General features: G+C 31.1%; 2 protein-coding genes across 2 annotated transcripts; one reads left to right on the top strand and one right to left on the bottom strand.

Moving 5' to 3' along the window:
• Positions 1-1,757: 1,757 nt before the first annotated feature.
• Positions 1,758-10,599, bottom strand: LOTGIDRAFT_231664 (hypothetical protein). The gene is made up of 18 exons (XM_009054082.1): positions 10,358-10,599; positions 9,792-9,914; positions 9,387-9,455; positions 8,867-9,012; positions 8,444-8,522; positions 8,043-8,160; positions 7,601-7,685; positions 7,210-7,298; positions 6,801-6,961; positions 6,113-6,260; positions 5,559-5,714; positions 4,708-4,765; positions 4,464-4,520; positions 3,946-4,145; positions 3,334-3,464; positions 2,840-2,983; positions 2,465-2,574; positions 1,758-2,082 (listed from the first exon to the last, which is right to left on the bottom strand). Exons 2-18 carry the CDS (start codon positions 9,845-9,847, stop codon positions 2,000-2,002), a joined length of 1,890 nt encoding a protein of 629 aa, XP_009052330.1. The 5' UTR covers positions 9,848-9,914; positions 10,358-10,599; the 3' UTR covers positions 1,758-1,999.
• A 641-nt stretch (positions 10,600-11,240) lies between these two features.
• On the top strand, positions 11,241-16,709 carry LOTGIDRAFT_214357 (hypothetical protein). Its single transcript, XM_009054081.1, has 10 exons — positions 11,241-11,317; positions 11,796-11,871; positions 12,221-12,255; positions 13,206-13,305; positions 13,586-13,665; positions 14,055-14,101; positions 14,281-14,341; positions 15,116-15,162; positions 15,541-15,625; positions 15,842-16,709. The coding sequence occupies exons 1-10, from the start codon at positions 11,301-11,303 to the stop codon at positions 16,275-16,277; spliced, it is 984 nt and encodes a 327-aa protein (XP_009052329.1). The 5' UTR covers positions 11,241-11,300; the 3' UTR covers positions 16,278-16,709.
• Positions 16,710-23,437: the final 6,728 nt, after the last annotated feature.

Here is a 23,437-nt window from a genome sequence, read left to right as displayed (position 1 = left end):
AGCAATATTTGGAGATTAATATTTCAATTCATACAAAAATGATAGCCAAAATATGAATTAGAACTTAATGTGGCCAGAGAGTAGGTGCTAAAGAATATACTTTTCAAACTTATAGAGGCACTGGCCTTAGACATTTTGGTCACGTAATCATGTTCCAAATTCTTCTCAAACTTATTCCTATTTCCAAATTCTTGAGGAATATTCTATCTCTTTACGATTTCAATTATTTATCCACTAAAATTCCACCTGATGATGTTCTAGACTCTATTCGGGGTATTCTGACCAAATTTCACCTCAATCGGTTAATTGTTTTAATATCAGCAGATGTATTATAAGACACTGTTTCTATTGTTAAATGTGAGAATAGCAGTTATATCCTTTTTGGTTGAAGGATAAATCAATTTCAAAAAGGGGCTACCAAAGGGAGGGGTGGGGGAGTCTTGACATAAAAATGAGTTGAAAAAAGACTGGGTTCATTTGATTGATTTGAATACTAATTTCACTAGATCTCTGATCTTAAAATGTAAAATAAGGAAATGTGTTTTGGAAAATGTGATGCCACCAAACTCTCGAGAATAATTTGACAGAAAGGCCTAAATAAATAACACCTTAGATGATTGCAATTAAAATCATTATCCAAATATGTTATTTTTTCTTATCGAACATTAGCGTATTCTATTCATCTCCATTGCAAAAATAAATTTTTAAATGAATTCAAAACGACAAAGCCATGACAAATTAATATTTGATTTGATATTTACTAATTACTGTCTTAAAACCAGAAAAATAACACTTTTGATGAGAATTCAACAAGATAAATATAAATTTATTTTCATAATCATTAACAACACAATTTAAATACAACCATTATACTTTCATTAAAAAAAATATAAATTTATCATAACCTAGATGAAATATTTACATTTGTTGAGGTTTGTGGAACTGTATTCATACTTTGTACCAGAATTGTCACTTATTAGGCAATTTGGTTACATCTAGAAATAAATGTAATGTCATAGATACAAATAAAAACCAAATAAAAGAAAAAAGGGATATCAATTTAACACATATGTGATATCATGTGCTGTAAAAGAGTAAGCATGCCATGCCTGTCTAGTACAGATTCTTTATCAGTTTTAAAGCTTCACAGTTACCTTCAATAATAGTAAAAGTTTTAGAGTTAAAATTGCCATTGATCACTGGTACATTTAGCCTTTTAATTATACATCTCTCATTATTATAGGTAAATATCAATAACAATAATTATAACAATTAAAATTAACAGAATTTTGGCACAATGTTATAACATATTATACTAATAAAAATCTAGTAAAATATAAAAATTTAAAACAATATAACAAGCATAATCAATATCTATCACCTAACAATTAACAAAGAAACACATTAAAAATTAGCTATAATTGTACATCTTTCGTTGATAACAGATAACAATTAAAATCAACAGAATTTTGGCACAATGTTTGAACATAATATACTAATATTAAAATCTAATCATTTAAAACAATATAACAAGCATAATAAATATTTAAATATAGCAATTAACAATGTACATGGTAATGCATCAAAATGGACCATGGTTCTTTCAACTTTCACAACTATTCCTGGCATTAGGCACCGACAATCACATAAATTCTGTTTCTGATTGGTGGTGCCATATAAATTATTCCATGACTTTGAGATAAATTCATAATTTTTCATGGTAACGGTGAGTCATGGACTATTATTTCTGTCATTCGCTAACGATAAAGCATTCAGTACTCTCTCAACACCATCTTTCATATTTTTAATATATAAAACTTTTAACATTTGAACAAGGCCTAGAATTTGAGTACCATATGATTTTTTAAATATTCTTTCATAAGGCAATAGTGGATTGGGTTCTACTACAGCTTTTGAGTCACAAAAGCTGAAATTGAAAGATTTAATTTTGTACAGTTGAGGTTGTTTTATAACAAAGGTTTTCATTTTTATTCTGTAGTTAAAAGACTTCAATTTGTGTAATGAAGATATCTCCATAGGGTCTTTCTTGTCTTGCAGCAACTTGGCCATTCTTGCACATTTCTACAAACAGAAGTTTATTAATTTAATAACAGAATATACAACAAAGTACATAACATTTCAACACAATGGGTACATGGTCATCATCAGATGACATAATGACAGAATATTTGCTGATCAAGGATTGGATACCAAAATAAAGACAACATGTGCAGCCATTTATTTTTTTGTGAGCATGCACAATCCATTATCTGTCATCTGTTCTATTATATTCCATTTTAAGATGACAAAATATGTCACATACGAACAGTAGGTATCATTTATAGAAAATCACCCAAAAAAACTTTTAAAATTATATTTGAACAAGTGACTTATCAAGTGCTCAGTTTGCAATTCAGGGAGATGTGAATTCTCTCAGACTGAAACTATAGGTGACCACACTTACCTAGTAATTTAGCAAATAATCTGGCTGCAATTGGTCTGGTAGTAGATTCAGGTGGTACCAATTCTCTAAATGTTGTTTCTTGGCCATTGGCAGTAGACAACCTTAATTCTCTGCAAGATAGGAAATGAAATGGAGTTTAACATCTAACTTTTCTGTACCTGATACAGCACCATGTCACTTTTCTGACCTGATGTTTTATAATATTTTCCATGCCAGTCCCATCTGATTATAGCATATTTTTATTGAGTTAGAATTTGCCATTTTAAAATCTACAGAATATAACAAATACTTCAATGAGAAAGTACCTAATAAACTCTGCTAGGAATCAATGAATTCAATTAGCTTCCCTACTGTCACTGGCCACCCCTATTTTACCTAATAAACTGTCGAGGAGACACTTGTTTTTCTGTTTCAACAGGACTCTCTAAGAAAGGTGCTGCAGGCTCTGGGATCTCTGCATGGTCTTCTAATAAATTTTCTTCTTCTATTACAACACTGACCTCTCCTAATCTACTGACACTGCAAATTAATAGAATATGATTATTGACCTGTGTTTTGGAAATACAATCCTTATCAGGACAGTATGGTATGATGGTTAGAAAGCAAAGTAATCAGAGTCACAGAAAAGTAAAGAATTCTTAGTTATTGATCATTTTTACTTTTAAAATTCCAAAGCTTGTGGCACATAATTATGCATATACAAGCATGTTTGTCGCTATTTTAAAATAGCTAAAAAAATTCCTGTAAGACTTTTACATCAGCGACAATTTTGTACAAGTAGCCCACATAAAAATGTGAGACAAATAAACATTTCATTCTGCATTTGGAAGGTGACATTCAGCTCTATCAGTTGTAAGACGAATACTTACCTGGTTTCTGGAAGCTTGCTCTGTTCTAATATTAAAGAACCATCTATTGAACTATGACTAAATGAAACTGCTCTCTCTGTTGATATATTACCACTTGTATCTAATCTAATTCTTTCCATCGAGTAAGACTTCTGAATAAGACATGTTTAAACATTGTCAGCTTTTTGGCATATACACTCGATGAACTCAATGATAGGATAAGAATAAGAAGGGTCAGCCCCGTTGCCAGGAATGAATTAGTGCTGGGGCTCAGATTTTGAAGAATTCAAGGCCCAGAGAACTAATTTCTGACAGTTTTGAGGCGCCAAAAACGTATCTAAATCTATATCTTTTTGATTTTGTACAAAGACACTGTAAATGAATCAATCTCTGTTGAACAGAAGAAGGTTTTGCTGGGGCTTAATTCTTACTTTTTGGGGCTCAGCCCCCACGATGGGTCTGAAAAAGCATATTTTGCGATTAGTGATGTCATCAACCACTTATTTTTTTGTGGAATTTCAGGAGCCACAGACATTTGTGTGAAAATTGGAATGATGCGAATTGATGCTATGAGTATTCGTGTTACACATACAATTTTTTAGAAAACATCTTTACAATCCCTTTAATGCTTACCCCAGGTGAGGTCTCTTGACCTAATTCTGATGCCTGTCCTAACTCGAATGCTGGAGGATGTCTAGGTGAAGATGGAAAGTGTCTAGGTGAACAGAGAACTTCTGTTTCTGGATGTGTTGTAGGTGATGAGACTGAAGTACCAGTGGGTGGAGAGGAACTGGTCAATGTTGATGAGCTGTATTCACTCTCAGATAATACAACTGTAATATAATAAATTCAGTCAATTTTCCAAATTTTAAAGTTGACAAGATAAAAGCTTGTAGGTTTAAACAAGAGCCCCTGTAGTTATTCATGGAATTGCAACTTAAAAGCTATTATAAAAGAGCAGAGACTATATTGTGTTTAAATAGCTGTCAGTTGCTGAGATTGGCAATAAATAGTTAGTGAGGTAAAAATGATTGCCCAGAATCGCTATATTCAGGAAATCAGAGTGAACAGTTTTAGGAAATATTGTATAAATTCCCGGTGACACAATGGTGTTTTCCCATCAAAGAAGACTGAAGAAGAATTGTACCTACCAGTTCGAGGAAGCTTACAATTTCTTTGATACAACCTCAGCAATGGTTTACACAGTGCTGAAAGAATTGATATTTTCTCATGATTAAGAAATGATTTAAATGGAATAACTTCTTGTTATTGATCTGGGAATGGTTTAGAATTATTTCAATAACTGATGGTTTTTGAGTAATGATAAGACTTTTTTTCATAAGGTAGTAACAATTCCACGCTGAGGACATTGTCCAGATTATCAGAACAACTTACGTCTTCCTGGCTGTTTTAAATAATCTTCAAAAGTCTTGGCTTTAAAATCAGGTAAAACCTGGAACATAAAGATTTGCAAGTTGTTTCAGATGACATATTTGTGATGTATCAAATTAACATTCTTAGCTGTGGTAAAAATAAATATTGGCATTTGCTTTCCCGGAAAAAGAAGTCGACAAAACCAGTTGCAAAAATGGCCCTTAGATGAATTGCTTCAAATCAAATTAGATTTTGATCAAATGTCTTCGTGAAGTAACTATTTTCTTGTGAAGACAAACAGTGTTCTATTGCTTTAAATCTGGACATTGTTTCTATCTTGGTGGACGCAGTGGACTGAACACAACATTGACCTTTTCCTGTTCTCTACAATCTTGAATGATTCAGGATAGATTTCAGACTCATTTAAAGGGACAGAGGAGCCATCACTGTCGTAATTTTAGCCTTCAAATCCATGTGTGTCTAGAATTATCTACGTTTGAATGTTAAAATGAGAACTTGTCAATTTAAGATTCTGTGTGATATATAGAAAACACATTATAGAAATAGTGAGTAAAATTCATAGTTTGAAGTATTTATAAAGGAATTATGTGATTTTCGTACATTTCTAGTAATTCTGAAGACTATTTACATATATTCAACCCTCAAATCAACCCTCCAAAATGTCGCACTGTCCTCTCAAGGTGTTTTTTCAGCATTTGGGACTTTTGGTCTTATGGATTGGCAAAGTTAGATATAAAACAGATTTCTTCTTTTGATTACTTCATACCAAAATTCTGAGATCATTAGCTAAAGAGTTTTATCGTGTATTAATCAATATTGTAGGAAAGTTGAACAAAATAAATCTAACTCACAAATGGTAAACAAGTATTTGGATTCTGTAGATTCTTTTTAAAGTCCTCCTTAGATACCTGGGTATCCTTATCAATAATTAGTCTCCTTCTTCTACGTGGTTTGTGTACTGGCGGTGGCATTTCTATTTCATCTAAAACTAACTGTTGACGACTTCTCTATAATACACAACAAGTTTCAGGTTAAGATTTCTGCCTTGTTAATTTGGTGTTGGGGGTTTAAAATTTCTTGTTAAATTTTTTTGTGTGGATTCAATGTTCCGCACAAACTAAACACAAACTACATTTAACATACATATATGCAATTTTGAGTAAAACTAAAAGTGGTAAGGAAAGTTTCCTAAATCGAACTAACATCACTGTTTGGGTGTATATAATATGATAAAGGTAAGAAATAATAGCAAAATGAAGTAATAATGCACTGTAAATATCAATGCAAATTCTTTGATTACTCAGAAGTAACTTAGTGTTGTTACATGCTCATGTGCTATGCAATCACATTTTTATTACCAGTAAAAGAAATGCAGTTCTATGACAAATCATCCAAATAGCATTACCTTTCTTTCTCTTCTTTCTAATCGTGACTCTTTATGACCGGGAGTGACTTCTGGTGATTTTTGTCTTTTACGTTTGTCTCTACCCTCTCTTGTAATGTCTTCCCCAGAACGATGTATTGGTGTTTCATGAACAGGTATGATTGGTACCCTGAAAACATTTAAGAATTAACCCTTAAAAGGAAACTGTCTTTATAGTCTGGTCTAGACCATTCGCCCAAAAATTAGTTGCCTTGATGCACTTTGCCTCATAGAACCCTATTTACAGCTCTGCCATCATAGTATGACATATATATACCTTAATATAGTCTCATTGTACCAACAGATAACATAAATTACTATTGTTTATATATTTTCTATAGAATTTATATGAGTTTTTACTATTGTTTATATATTTTCTATATTATTTATATGAGTTTTTACTATTGTCTATATATTTTCATTTTAGCTACTGTTGATAGTTATTTGCATCTGTTTTAGTTTTTTCAAGTCTTTGGGACATTGATAAGTGCAGAATCACAAGTGTCCGTGGTCAGAAGTTTGTAATGTTTTGCCTGATACAATGTACAATTTCATTTAAAAGAAATGATTGTTTTCCTTTACAAGAGGTTTATGTAAGATTATGAAGGTATATAATTGTTCATCATAGATTAACCACTATAGCAATATAAAATACTAGTTTCAAACCTACTCAGTGATAGTTGTCTGTAGAGGAGTGTGAGGTCTTATAGGAGATACTGGTCTAGCTTCAGCAGATTGATCTGTAGGTACATCAACTGATTCTAATCTCTCAGACACATGGTCTATTATATCTGGTAACCCAAATAATAACTCTTCATCTATAGTCTGCATCTAAATACAAAAAAAAAAAAATATATTCAGCAGAGTACCATATATCCATACATTGCTATTCCTGATAACATAGTAAAAATCGCAGCAAAAAGTGCGTGGATATCAGGGTTTCTTGATTGTCAGCGAGTGGTTAAACAACTCAACTGTGATATAGGAAAAAGAAAATTTCTGATGCCTGAAAGAATTTTCAGGGGTTCAGTGCCAGCTTACAACACCATTCCAATTAACCCATTGAAGAGCAAACTTACTGTAGATAGATGTGATTGCAATGGAGCTTGTTTTAATGTTATTTCGTCTAAACTTGAAACTGTATGAGGACTGCTGCCCATTATATCCTCTGAAAACACAGATAATGATTAAATCAAGAAAGAAAATACAGATGTCTTATAAAAAATATCTTGATGGAATAGCCTGACTGTAGTGTACTGTCTGTTATTGCACATGAAATCTTAAAAGAATGAGATACAGACAGAGAAGGGGTTATCTTTAGCACATGCAGTTTGAAGTTTTCAAAGATTAATGTTGGATACCATTTTGGAAATGAGAAAATTCAATGTCCTTTGCCAAACTTTGATGGATTGTCAATTCAAGATGACTTTTAGAGACTTCACTTAGCTAAGGTTTTTATACATGACTCACCTGGTCTAAATGGAGCTATATTTATATCTGCTATAGGTGATAACATTTCATCCATATCTGATGATGAACTTGTGAATCGTAACCTCTGAAAACCATGATTATAAAATAAAAGTAGGCCTATGTAATCAATGGATTAGTGATTCTTTGAATGATAAAATAAAACCACTTTTCATATTAGATTATTGTGGATTATACTAAACATTTTGCTAGCTGTATGATTGATCTTTAGCATATTCAGAAAATGTAAATCTTTTGAAGTTATGCGTAAAAGATATGTTTTAACCTTTAAATCTCAATGATAATTACTTTTCAATGGGCAAATGACTATCTGTGTTTAAATTACGTAATACCTTATTAAGATTATTGAACTTAGTGTAGCACTCATTACTGCTCTAATGTGAGCATTCAATAATAGAAGCCTTGCCTTTCATTTTATCCCTACCTCATGAGCAAACAGAGATTCCTGATAGTTATTTGATAATCTGCCGAATGTTGCTTCAAAATTTTCATTTTCAGGATCCGCAATATGAGTTGGGTCTGGTAAAGTTACCAACTCTGAACTGTAATAAAATTATGCAATAGTATCAGGCACATAACCCTTATAGAGGTGAAGATTTTGTGCATCGTAGAATAAACATTAATTGTAGACAATGGATTATCACAAAACCATTATAATCAATCAGAAAACTAAAAAATATTGATAAGATTCGTCATAAATCAGATGAAGGAATTTATTCTTGAGGCCTATATTCATGCCATAAGACCTTTCATATCATCATGACCTTATGTTTAGCTGTAATATTAATCACTTATATTCTCAATATTTAAGAAATTGATAATTACTTTGCAGTTTCTCTCAATTCAATGTCAGCTCTGGCAGAGGAGGCAAATCTTAATCTTGCCATAAATGTTGTAGCATCAGCTGAAATGAAAAATCAGTCGCAATCTATTTACAATCGAACATGCACATGATGTGTGTACAATTTTAATCCCTTAATTCCATCAGTCATTCAGTTTCTATTTCATAAGGGGCAGAATGGAAGACATTCCTATCAGTGGGTTACTAAAGATCTTATCATGATCATGGTAATATAAAGCCCATTTGTAATACAGATTATCATTATTATTAATTCAGCAATTGAAGTAAAAAGCAAAAAGTAAACTGGTATTTCTATTATATTGCACATGTATTGAAATGAAACATTTCATCTTCAAATCAATATAGTTAACTTTTTAACTCTGATTTAAAATATTCTATAAACTTACTGAGTAGATAATCATTTTGTCTGTTGTAGATTTTGACCACACCATACATTAGTTGTGAAGAGAGATATAATGAGAATCTTTTTCTTGATTTACCAGTACCATATTCATGATGACCTCTTACCATAATGTAGTCTATAATATCATTACTACAAAATAGAATTAGAAAGCCCATGAACAATTTTTATAATATGCAATTCCAAAAGCATTAGTTCTCAAGAACTCTAGTTCATCCCGATTTACCTATAATTGACCTTGGTGCAAGATAGAAGACATAATCTGGGCAGTGTGCCCTTAAAACCAGTCTGATGTTGGAGAGATTAATAACAAAAAGCTTGTATCAGATGGAAGGGTTTTTATAGGCAATTATTCTCAGCACAATCCCAATTCAACTTTTACGACTTCCATGTTAGAGCTGGATGAAACATTGACCATGTACTCATGCAGTGACATTTTTTTCAATAAACTTATCAATCCCGATTAAAGTGAGAATCAATCAAATGTCGGTAAAAAATACACAAACCAAGCTTTCTTTAATCGAACTCCGGTTATCTGTCTTTTGTTTAACTTGGCACCTTCTGTAGCTGCCACCCTGAAAAGATATCAAGACCCAATATAGTGTTCAGCAAGTAGCTTTGCTCATAATGACTATGACGATAATGTTGATCAGGTGACCCAGCTATAAGTTGCCTTAATGTATACAATGCTGTACGGATAATCAGAAATAGTTCCATCTCAAAACCAGCTGGAAGAGAGCATTCTTCAGAATTTAGGTGTCAGTTGTTATGGTTGTAAAATACAACTGTTTCTTTCTCTTTCTTATTCTCTTTCAAGTGATAAATAAAGTGGTATGCATTTATCTGTAATGACAACTAGCTAAGATGATATATAAGAATTATTTTGCATTTGGTTCAAGAATCTAGCTTACCAGATAATCCCAAACTGCCCTCCCCTTTTCTGTAACAGTTCCAAGCTGTAGAACATCTTTATTTAAGGCCTTCTATACTTATATCTTAAACTTCTGATCCCGCACTTTGAAATAAGTCTGGTCCTAGAAAAATGAAATAAGATGATATTGACCTATCATTTTGCGTAGATTGGATCAAGACTTATCCTAAATTATGTCTTCAGTCTTCATATGTTATATTTAAAACTGAAAAAGGGAGTTCAGGAGAAAACAAGCCAAGGTTAAGGAAGATGTATGAAGAGTCAACATAGATAATCAACATATCAATATTAATTCTTTTTGATGAAATTTACTAGGCCCGGCCTAATATTAATAAAATCATAAGTAAGCTTATCTAATAACTTTTAGACTATTATCATTTATGATATATCAAGAGCATGGGGATCATTAAATCATTGGTGACACAGAGGCTATCTCATATAAGATCTAAATCTAGATCTATCTATAGGCCCATCATTGGACAATGTTCAATGTGTCATGGAATAAAATACATGTAAATAAAAACTAAAAGTAAAGGAAATTCTCACCCTGCCCCTGGCAAAGATGATCAGATATGTGATCTAGTCCTAGTCCAGCTAGGCTAGAATTAGAAATGGAATTTAAAACAGATCCACTTAGTTCAAGATTAGCCTAGTTTAGGCTACCGGTACTAAAACTAGCGCCAATGAATTTTAATTAAAAACCTGACTGATGCCAAGAGTTCTAGCTAGTAGTGTACACACAGGTACAAACTTTCCCTACTAAAAGTAGATTTGGCTCTTCAAAACAATCGGTTTAGAGCACGTAACATGTTTCCATGAATGTAGCTCTTCAAATGCACTGAACTCTGAAGGCAGACGTTAACGTTCACATCGACGTCTGCTTTCAGAGATCAGCTGTTCTTGTTTACATTTAAATTTACCGCCATTTCTCCCATCCGTGATCCAAGTTGCATCTTCCGAGTTTAACTTCTGTAGCCATGATACAGCTTTTTATTTTACGTTTGTCTCTTTCCCATTTTCAATCGAACTAAAGAGGAGAACAAGCACAGCCCAATTTCGTTGGTCATGTTTGATATTACATCATAGAACTGTATACTGACAAGAAGTCTAAGCTATTGGCATTAGGTCAGTGTGACCTGTCGGCTTAAGTCAAATCGCCTTTAATTTCAATATTTTGAACCAAAACGTAACCAACAAAATGACATGATGTGAAAAGTATTGTAATAGGACTTACCATAGAAATATAAGAACTGTCATAGTTCTATGGCCTAACTTTCGATATATATTAGAGTAAATGACGTGGCAAAGTTTGTGAATGTGTGGATTTTTTGTGGAAATTTTATTTTCAATCAAAATCGTACTTGATTGCGTTGTGTTGATTGACGACCTTGAACTTTAATTTTATAAACTTCCGTTTTGCTATATTTGTAAACACACGACAAAGTGATTTTCTATTTCTGAAGAAATATATGAAATAGTTTGGTTTGAAATGAAAATCCCAAATGGGTAGGTTGCTAGAAAACTGTAGACTTAACAGTTTATTTCGTATCTGTGTTAAACAACTAGATTTCAATCAGACTTTTGCTTAACTCTGATCTTGATAAATACACTTTCAATTCCAGCATGGCAACAAAAATGTGATTCTCTACATGCACGTAAATGGATTGCACCAGACAGAAAGTGAAAGTAAAAGACCTAATGGCAGATTGACAGAATTTAATTTGTAACAATTTATAATGGCATAAAATATGAATAGTTAAGCCATTCAAGAATAATTTTTCATTACTATACTACAGATTGTATCCAATCTTTTATGGTCTCACTATATTATTTCGAATTTTCTAATAGAATTTTTTTGATTGTAATTACCAAATTTGGCACATAAGAAGTAGGCTACTCATTTAAGTCATTCTTTGATTTAAAATCATTTTATCCTTTGGTTTTAATAATTAAACATTCTTTTAAGATTAAAATTATATTTTAGATGGTTAGATTATAAGGCATTGGGTGGCATAATAGATGGTACCAGATTCATTGCTTTCAAGGTACCTTTAAAAGAAGTAAGTAATAGAAATTAGGGTGGTTGAAAGGTAACAAGATACTATCCAACAAAAGGCACTCACAGGGTAATAGTACATTCAGTATGATCGTTTCGATCGAATTTCTTGAATTAAATGGTAAAATTCAAAGGAAGGTTGAAAAAACGTTGACTTGTTTTGAAATAGAAGATTACATTAGAAATATAAACTAATATTTTCATCATATATATCATTAGTATTGGGCGAAAAGTTCTCTAATACAAGTGTTTCATTTTGTGATATTATGTTTCTGATCTTTAGTTCTTTTATGGTTCCAACTTCTGAAATATTTTAAACACAAATCATAGTTTTATCTACATTCTTTTTCTAGGGATGTGTGCGGAGAAATCTTCCACCAAAAGAATGGTAAGTCATATTAGATATCCTTTTGTGGTACAGTGGTGTAACCTATTTTCGTGGATATAAGGATTCAACACCGAATTTCGTCAAAGTTAAAAAAACGAAAAAAAATTTTTATGTCTTAGATGTTTCCTCAGATATTCTACTAAATAATTAAGATTGGTTTATTTCGATTTTCTTTATGAATAATTCACTTTGACCAATATTTCATGAGCAACCAACTCGGCAACGGCGGCAGAATGCGTCACCTATTTTCGTGAACAATGTTTGATCTATAAATAAGTCTAGAAAAACACGTTGTATGGATACCGGGTGGTATAATTAACTTCTCTTAGTATTTATCTTTAATATCAATTCATTATAATTAGTGACAATTCCTTCAAAGAACCATGATTTTTAAAAAAAATAGTGACTGACAAAATAAGATACGTAGCGTGATTTATTGCTAAAAGTCATTGAAACAACATAAGAATATGGTCCACTTTGTGTTCCGTAGAAATTTTCTGCTGACACAGAATCCGCTAGTTGATCATGTGACTTCATTCGTTGGACTACATTCTAGCAGACGACACTTGGAATTCCGATTACCGCTTGGGATTATAAGGAAATTCGGCCGCTAAAAAAATGGTGACGTTTGGTAATAAGTGAAATCCGCCATTTTATATTTGTCAAAGTATACATTAATACATTTTACCTTGCTTGAAACTACTGGATTCATTCTACTAGCTGATATTGTAGAGAAAACGCATGTTTATTAAAACAAACTAATGCGGAGGTCGCGCAAGGTCGCTCATGTAAATTATTAATCATTTCCGCAAATCCATGAATAATAGGTTTCCACGAAATTAGGTTACTTGACTGTAATTGACTATAATAAACATAACATTAACATCTTATGACTTGCCTAAAGCATATGTCTCAGCTTTCCTTACAAATAATTATTTTTTTTTTTGCAGGTTTACTCCCAAAAGTTTATTGTCACAATTACAAGACCAAGGAAAAGAACTAGGACTGGTGATAGATCTCACAAATACAGATAAATACTATAATAAAAATGTAAGGAAATAGTTATTAAGTTTTCTCTTTATTTATTGTCCTGTGCAAATGAGCATCACTTAACTATAGCTTTTAGGCTTTTAGAGTGTTGCTCTTTTACAATCATATGCATAAATGTATCTTCAGTCCATCCTTTCACTTTCTCTTTTAAAATGCTCTTGAACCTACAGTTTTAAGCCGAAAAAACTTGGTATGTGTATACATAAACTTAAGGCGAAGATAAGGTTCAAATTTAATCACTTTAAGAATATTAATCTCCTGTGAACATTTTGTATTAAAGGATTTTGAGTCTAAATCTGTGAAATATGAAAAGATATTTACACCTGGTAAAGTTATACCAAGTAGTGAAGTCTGCCAAAGGTAAATATGTTATTTTATTAGAATTTTATTTTGAAATATGGATTATGACATTTTAAAATAATCAACTGTCAGAAGGTTTTAACTAACCACATACCTTTTTAAAGTTCTCTTTATTCAAATAGCTTAATAATTAATAGCCCTGAATTTAAAGCTATAAAAACAACATTATACAGGAGCGGCTTTCTATTGTTATAAGCTTATTTTATTCACAAGTTTCGTGCTGGGGTTCATATTTACAAAAATACCCACAGCAAGTGCAAATGTAAAAATTGGTCTCAAATATGGAGTTTATCTGTTAAAGGGAAGCACTGTAGAAATATTTAATAGTTTAAGACATGTTATACAGAGGATGTTCTAATAGTGATCTTCGCTGAATTGTTAATTTTCAGATTTCAAGATATAGTTAATGAATTTTTACAAACCAATCCAGATAGTGGTGAGTTACTATTTGATTATTTATTTGCCTAACTATTTCTTTGTTTGAACACATTCAACATATATTTCAAATTGTGTCCTGGAAATAATAAACTGAATGGCTAATTCAATAAATAGAGTGGACATGTATGATGTAGTTGATTTGACTTTATTAGCAACACCTGATTTCTTTGTTTTCAGAATCTCTAATAGGAGTACATTGTACTCATGGGTTAAACAGAACTGGTTACATTGTATGCAGGTAAGGTATATAATAAAAACTGAGAACAATGTTGATTGCTATTGTGTAAAATATCATCCTATGGAAAACAATTCTTGTTAAAGGTTTTATCTGAAAAATTCAGAGCTGAAATGATAATAATTTAAATCTGACAACTGAGTCATTTCTATAAAAGGTTATAAAAAAAAAACAAGAGTAGAAGAATTTGCAGAGTGTATTTTAAGTAGATTGGCCTCTTGAAAAAGAAATATTTTTTATATATTATTAAATAGTAATTAGGGTGATTAAAAATATAACAAGCTAAATGTACTATTCAACATAAGACACTGGTAAAGGGTGAGAGTGTTTTTTTAAATATACATTTCTGTTATATTAATATAGTACTGTGTTTAGGGCTAAGTATTGATTACAAACTTGAGATTGATTATTTTTAGCAGACTATCGATCTATAATTCATTAAGAATAGAAATACTTTAACTGAGAAACTCTGTAAATTCTAAATTAAAAGCATGCCAAATGACTTAATGTCATGGGTTATTTCTTCTTCATAGAAGTAGGGTAAATAATGTGCTGAAGGGAACAGATGTAGAAGAGATTACTGCTTGTTAGCAGGTACAGTGGAGAAAATGGAAACTTAGACATATGATTGATTATGCAATTTGATAATGGAAATAATGAAAGTCCTTTGCAATGATAATCAATTATTTCGATCATTTTAACCAGCCCTAACTGTGTGGTATATTGTTCTGCAATAGATAAATTGAGCTGTGAAAATATTTGATTATTGTATTACAGGTATATGATAGATTGTTTAAACCAAGAACCAGAATCAGCTATTGCAGGTTAGTTAGTTATATAGTTAATGATTTCATTGGATTTTTATTTGACTATTTAATTTTGTCATATTTGTTGCTCAAAACAAATATTCTAATAAGTGATACATATGGCTGACATATCCAGCTGGTAAAGCAAATATTTAAGTCTGGCTCACATTGACCAACCTTTTTATGGAACAGTGTCGGAAATTTTAAATTCCTGCTGAGTTTGTGTGAGATGCAATATTGAAACCTACTTGGGATAATATCTGTTGAACGTTAGTGTAGGTCATGTGATCAAGTGATTGGTATCATCACATTATAGCACTTCATGAGGTCTTGAATTAAAATAAACACCAGATAATGCCAAATTAACTATTTTTATTTATAATCTTATCTTTTCAGCATTTAATAAAGCCAGAGGTCACCCTATTGAACGTGAGAATTATTTAAATGCATTAAGATATGGCCCTGATAGTGATATAGTCAGGTATAGTCTGAAGGTTAAGATATCTTTCCAAATCTTAATGCTTTTTAAAACCTCATGTAAACCTTTTGTATTACCAAACCAATATTGTAGTAAATGGTATCAAGATACTTCACTCAGGTACCCCAACCTGAGTGTGTGACTCCTCCATTCCAGCCTCCTATCTCCCCAGATTAAATTGTCTTGTTTATTGTAATGTTATTGTAAATTGAATTACAGAAATGCTGCAGAAGAAGAATATAGAAGAGAAAGGGAGAATGATAGCAGACCAAACAACTTTCAAGATAGAGGTGGTGCTAGTCAACTCAATTGGAGGTCAAGTGAAAATAGTAGCTACTCTAGAAGTCAGTTTGATGAACCAAGTAGAAATGGCTATAGGGGATATGAGGATGAGCCATCTGGGAGCAGATTAGATGAACCATGGAGACAATCTTCATACAATAGAGACAGTCAATCTCAGTATGGGGGTATGAACTACTCACGAGGGTTAGATTCTTATAACAGTGGCTATAATAAAAGACAGTATTCTGAGAGTGGTTGGTCGTCTTACAGTAGAACTAGAGATTCCAGGCCTAAACCCTATAACAGTTCGAAATATCAGAATAGGGGGGAATATAATGGTAGAAATCAGTCGAGATACGATGATTGTCAATGATGATTATATTCTCAGTAATACCAAGAAAATTTCAACTTATTTTAACAGGATTTTATGACATCGTTTGTTTTAATGACGCTTTCACAAATATGGATTGACCAATAAAAGATCTCAAACTGATGATATTTGAACTGTTTTACAAGACTAAATCCTAATGTCCAGTATCAGTGTACAGCAATCTGTTAGTAATTTAGTAATATTATGTTATTACTGTTTTAAGAATAATTTTGAATTCATCAAAGGGATAAGACATCAGAAGACAACTGATGTTGAGCTGAAGTTTTAGAAATGATCACTCGGACTAAATTTATCTAATTGACCTATTGTTTATATACTTGGTTCTCAAGTACCATACTGAATAATATTTCTGTATTTTTAATGAATTAATTTTGTTTTAAGTTGATTGAGTATATAAAATATTTGTTGAACTTGAAATCATTTCTATATTCTATAGTACTCAGGGTCTATTGTGGGTATCAAAATACCATCTTTAATGGCACTTCAATTGCCATACTCAACATAAATGACTGTTGGGTTTTAAAGTATAAGGTTATAAGTGCCACAAAGTGTACAATCAACCAGTCTTTTATGGGGTCTAATGAAGTGATTATGGAGAAAGCACTTTGTTGAGACAGTATGAAACAAAACCTAAGTGAAACCAACTGATAGTCTAGTGTAATGTGATGCCCTTCTTTATAATCCCAGTATAGTGCAGCGAAGTAAGTCAGAAATCTCATTATGATTTGATCTTTAGTTGATGCAATTTTCTGTCTATTTTCTCTTTTTCAATCATAGGTTTATCAAAGTACTAAATCTCAAATTAATTTTATAAACATTTATAATTAGCACCAACATTTGCATGTTATAAACACAAACAAAACAAAAAGAAAAAACAAGATAGGGTTTTGCGTATGATCCTTCAAGAACACTTATTTATCAGGCATGAAGCATGACATATTACTGCATCACAAAATGATTATCAAAGCGACAAATGACTATGCAACATTTCAACACAATAGTTATAGCTAACTTTTACATTAGTATAGTACTCTACAGTGTTTCTGTGGTCTCTCAGATATCTCTAGTGGTATTGCTGGTAACTACAATATTTTTCGATGGGAACTTTTTGATTATGATGTCCACAGTATAAGTTCTAATACCATTTCATTGGAGCCAGTTTCAATTTATAACAAAAACTTTCACTAAGAGAATAAAGGCTAATACCTTTGTTGATCAAATGATCTTATATCACATTTAACATTTTACAATTAACATGGCGAGTGATAAATAGAAATTTTAAATGAGAAAATATTGTATTGCATTTCTGTACCATTTCATGAAAACCAAATTTGAATTTATTTAATATTTATTGCGAACAAAATTTGAATATTGCTGTAATGCAAGCCATGAGTGCAAATTAGAAAAAACCCTTTAATGCTTACACTCCTATTTGTTGCATTATATTCCAGACACAAAATGTTTATCATATCCGTTTTAAAAAAACAAACCTATAAATGTTACAAATTCCAGATGAAAAATGGAATATCAGTCCTGAGAGAAGAGGTTACAAATTATAACTGAGCAAATTTGTTTTCTGAATGAAAATCATCCACTATAATCCCTTGTTCTCCACATTAATTCCATATTTTTTCATACTTTATTCAATGACTTCGAAAAGTTCTGCATTGTTTAGTACTCTGGAATAGCTGAAAATAAGCCTTACAAAGACATTTAACACTGAAATATTTATTTACAATTCATAAAGGGCCCTATCAATTTACATAAAATCCAGATTTCAGGAAATGTAATAATTTGATTGGATAATAAAAATAAATTTAAAGTCAATTTTAGTGTAGACCAATCATATGAATGATCCTTACGCAATTTATCCGCAGAGCTATTATCTGTTCCTGTGTGCTGGCAAAATTTTCCATGATTCCTGTAAATACAGCCCCTAGGCAAAACCAAATTTTTTAAGATGAAGGAAAATAGATTGGTGAATAAAAAGCATAAGCACAAACTGTACAAAACTATATATGATTCATAAACATTTCTACAACAAGGGTTTTTGTTATTTGGTGATCTATAAGGTAAATAAAAATCTTTGGTTTTAGTTAACAAAAATGAAACATTACAATTAAATATAAAGTGTATAAAAATAAACAAAAAACCAACAATAAATAATAAATACTGGTACCTAAACAATAATCATATCAATACACAATATAAATAATGAAATCATTTCAAATTATCATTAGGTTTTTGGTTTTGTAATGAGAACAAAAAGCATGCCCAATTTATATTTAGTCATTGCAAATGTGGTTTATTAAAGATAATAAAATCTATGTAAATAAATATACAGAATAAAAATTATTAGCTATATAGAGTTGACTAGCTAAGTTGAACAGTGGCATCAGGTGTTCCTAAAGAATGAGCATGCCCTACCTTGCTAGCAAGACCAGCAACAGTACTGTCATAAATAACATAACAGGATCCTTATATAATCGGATAAATCCAAAAAACTTAGTAATTTAATTATCCATAAAAATGCAATTAACTAGTGAAAAACACTAATATTAAGATTAAGCGTTTTTCAATAATTACTTAGTTTTATGAATTTTCCAATTTTCCAGATTTTACAGGGATTCTGTTGTAACTTTATGACACCAGGTAAGTTCACTGATGAATATATACTCATATTGACCATTCTTGAGAACTTAAATTTTATGTTCATTCTAAGACATAGTATCACTTTAAAAACTATTGTTACAGATATCCCTAGATTGATAGGTGTGCTTTCTTTTTTGAAACACCTGATGCAACTCTGCAACTCAAAATCCTTGTTGGAGAGTACATATAGCTAATATTGTTTATTAGCTACATTTAGTTCAAACTTCTTACATCAAAATTGATTATTGAGCATATGAGGAGAAATGAGATTTAAATCTTAGTTTCTGAAAGTTCTATTATAGTTAGTCTTATTTGACAGGAATCTTTTCTTTTAATCATAGATCTTTGAAAATCACAGTTTAAAAGCCTCAGTATTCTAAAAACATCTTTCGTACTTTTCGATGTGCTTTTAAATTCTAAATGTAATCTATGTTTGATGCTGCATTGACATGAGGAATTTCTACATTGGTGTAAAATTTCATAAAAATAATTACTGAGACATGTAATTGAGCTATATTCACATAGGTCTATATATTCACTACCAAAATAACCAATTCTTCTTCCTTTGTTTTGTACTTTGAATTTCTCTTCCAAATCTGTCTCTCATCTAAAACACAAGACATACATATATCCAATTCAAATTTAAAAATACTCCTTGAAAACATGATTCTATTTCAAAGAAAGGAAAGGGATTTCTTTGAAATGCATTCTGTATATTTTATTAAGCAAAGTAAATACATACTATAGCTCTTGCTATGTCATAAACAGAAATCAACATAAATACAAACATTAACAATTTGTCATGTATAAAATCCAATAGGAAATCCCCAAAAATGCATTATATTTTGAAAACAGGGTTTTTCATAAATTTCATGTTAAAATATGTTTCCAATGAGGTGGGTGTGGGAGAATACATGCAAGATTTAATATATATTTTTGGAAGTAATGAAATGTAATGCCGATAGAGAAATCAACAGACAAACATTCCTGACTTTTAAAAATAGTTTTCATATTCATTATGAAAATTATTTAGTGAGATCATTTAGAAGAAAATAGAACATAGATATACCTACATTAGTGGTTCTAATGGTCTACAACATAACATGCTGTCAAACAACAAAATTCTTTCAACAGGCTATAATTCCTCCTCTAAACAATGGTTTGCACATTTCAAACATGCACAAGACAACTAGTGTATTGGGGGTACTTCTGGACATGCAGAACTAGGATATATACCTGTCAAAGGTCACAGAGAGGTCATGGGGTGTTGAACTTCACAATGACAAGCAATTACAAACTTTGTTTTATACCTTGACTGCAATAGCCACTATTTTAGTATCAAACAATACAGTGACTAGATCAGAGCTCTCGACAGAAAGACTATCAACATCATAGTTTATTGATTATAGACTTTCTATTGAGAGCTATATATAAAATCAAATCAAATTGCTGCATACAAGAATAGTGACTATTGCAATCAAAGTATAAGAAGAAGTTCATAATAGGCTTCATTGTAAAGATGTGGGATGTTGAACTACTTCCATTCTTGTAAAATTTATTGAAATAAAAATACAAACAGACAACAAGCATGCAATAATTTCATAAAATACAATATATTCAAATTGAAATATGTACTTTGTATTGACCATAATATAACCATTAAAAAACAGAGCTATAAAGACTTAATGATGTCAGAGTTATAAAGACTTAATGATGTCAGACAGCCAACTGATAATTTGGATGGTGCAAAGCAGCAATAAGGTCGCAGTCCTGTGGTGAATGTTAGTTATATAACACATAATAAATATTATATATTCTATTCTGTAAAACGGTAATCTTGGTTTTTCAAAATCAAGATACATAATAATTTGAGACAGATAGTAATTTTTGATTTGAATAAATAGATAGTGCTTTACACTTAGTTCTTATTCAAGAGTGAAGCACCATAAAAAAAACTTTTATGTTGAAGGGGGAGTTTGTATCTGCTTCAAAATAACTTTTGTAAATTTTATGTGCACTCAGCAAATTTAATACAAATCAATACTGACCAAAAAATACTGAGCTTCATATTTTCAGAAAGGATGAAATACTAGGAAATTCTACTACTACTATTTACTACCAGCTTCAGTTTTATAATATACTATTAACTACAAACTTTAGTTCTATATACAACTTGTAAGTTAAAAAGATACTAATACATTCAATGAATAATGAAGTACTTTAATATTACAAAGTTTGTACTGTAGTTATTAAAACTAAGTGTTTGATGATGACTTGTAAAGAGCCTAATGTGAAACAAGCTGATTTTGCCATTAGTGACATCAATTTTTTGTGGAATTGCAGGAACCACAGACATCTGACTGAAAATTGGAATGGTGAAAATTGATGCTATCAGTGTTCCCCATACACAACCTCTTTCCAATCCCCTACATATAGCTTGGGTATTCTCATACTATATGTGACAATTTTCCCTTGTTCACTTAAATTGGATGTGATGATGAGTTCAGTATAGAAAATAAATGTTATCAGATTCTATTTCCTAGCTCTATAGATTCCTTACTGATTGGTATTGATACGATATAAACTACAAAGATATATATATATATGGCAAGTTGTCAAATATTGACAAGATCTCTGATATATAAGCGACAAAAATATATATAAATAGCAATTGTCAAATATTGACAGGGTATCATATATATTAGCGACTAGAAAATTTCAGTATTTTCTCATCAAAGATGTAGATGAACTATCTTTACAATTGTAGATGGACATATAGTCAGATTTATATTTTACTATGAACTGGTGAAACCAATAATAAGATGACTATACCGGTATCACTATAATTTTGTAATTTGTCATTATACATATTAAATACAGTAACAGAACACTTATTGAGATATTGTCCTCATTGGCTGGACTGGAAAATATACAAAATACAAAACTAGCCATACACAATACTGGACATAATACATTAATACAATACTTAACATTAAAACCATATACAGAGATATATTCCTTACATATTCTTGTTATACAAAACACTGCTTGGTTTACTAGTATTGGGTAAGACATAGACTATCTTTAACGAGTGCTTATATTATATTAAATTTATGATGGGCTACCAGATTTAATATTTCCTGAGCTATTTCAAGGGGAATATTTAACCCAGCAATGAAATTCATAAATTTCACATTACTTAAGCATGAGTGAAAGATTCTATTTATCACACAACTATCCATATTTTCTTTAAAGGGACAGATATGCCATTTTGGGGGTTGATTTTAGTCTTGAATATATGTAAATAGTCTTCAGAAGTACTAGAAATGTACGAAAATCACATAATTCCTTTAAAAATACCTCAAAGTTTAACTAGGAATTTTACTCATTATTTCTATATATGTCTTTTCTATATATCACAGAGTATCTGACATAGATGAGTCGGACTCGTAATTTCAACATTTTAACAGGGATAATTCTGGACAAACATAGTTTTAAAGGCTCAAATTTCGACAGCGAGCTGTCGGTAAATGATTTGCTCAGCTAAAAAATTCCAGTTTCTGAGAATAAAGTATGATTGGTCATACCTGTCCCTTTAAATTCCTTGCACTTTTTCTACATAGAGCCTTCATTTTGAGATCCACCCTTTTGCACCTTTCTGCTTAAAGTCCTTGCACGTAACAAATAAGATCTAGATAAACACGTTTATGTGATAACTAAATTGAAATTCTGAATCAAGGTTATGTTATTTTTGAACAATTTTATGCCCTATACCTTCAATTTTAACTGAGTCGTCAACTTCAAAGAATGCCATGTTGTTTTGTTTACATGGTGCATGAATACAAGACCTAATTTGCATAGTTTTTAACCTGTGTTTTCATATTCTTTTTTGAACCAGTGTGATGAACTCAGGAACAGTTGTGTGATAAACTTCCATATACATGCCCAGGACTAGATCACAAGTTAATATTCCTTGAACAAGACAATGGGTATACAGCACACTATTTGTTATTATTGTACAAAACAATGTGAAGATATCCAATGTTATTCTTGAAAACAAAAGTCTTGTCTAACAACTGTGAAAAAACAAAATTAGACGAAGCAATACCTTGTAAGGAATAAATAGATGTAACTTAAAGGGAAATATAACAAGATGAACACAGTCTGTATAGTACATGCTTCATGCAGGTAAATAAGTAAGTTATACCCATACTTTTTTTGGCTGACCACTTGAACTGTAGCCTTCTTCGTAACTTGTAGGGTCCCCATGTTGCATTGACTGAAAAATATTGAGTTTACATCAATTAAATTTCAATTAAAACAAAGTTTTTTTTTCTCAGCCAAAAACTAACGATGAAAAATTTCCATTTCACTTTTCCCAAAGTTTTCTCAACCCTTCCAAAGTCTGTCAATTGGTCACTCAATTTCTGGTTAAGATAAATATAAAATACCTTTCTTTCCTCTAATTTTCTCATCTTTAATAAATTTCT

Source organism: Lottia gigantea (assembly GCF_000327385.1).
Source record: "Lottia gigantea unplaced genomic scaffold LOTGIsca_21, whole genome shotgun sequence".
Taxonomy (NCBI): Eukaryota; Metazoa; Mollusca; class Gastropoda; family Lottiidae; genus Lottia; species Lottia gigantea.
This window is presented reverse-complemented; position numbering and strand designations above follow the sequence as displayed.

Excerpts from the sequence above, each read along its gene's own strand:
- LOTGIDRAFT_231664 (XM_009054082.1), bottom strand. The coding sequence starts at position 9,847 with ATGTTCTACAGCTTGGAACTGTTACAGAAAAGGGGAGGGCAGTTTGGG. Across the intron at positions 9,456-9,791 it reads GGGCAGTTTGGGATTATCTG|GGTGGCAGCTACAGAAGGTG; the intron begins GTAAGCTAGATT and ends ATATCTTTTCAG. Across the intron at positions 3,465-3,945 it reads GTCAAGAGACCTCACCTGGG|AAGTCTTACTCGATGGAAAG; the intron begins GTAAGCATTAAA and ends TGTCTTATTCAG.
- LOTGIDRAFT_214357 (XM_009054081.1), top strand. Across the intron at positions 13,306-13,585 it reads ATAAATACTATAATAAAAAT|GATTTTGAGTCTAAATCTGT; the intron begins GTAAGGAAATAG and ends TTTGTATTAAAG. Across the intron at positions 15,626-15,841 it reads CCTGATAGTGATATAGTCAG|AAATGCTGCAGAAGAAGAAT; the intron begins GTATAGTCTGAA and ends ATTGAATTACAG.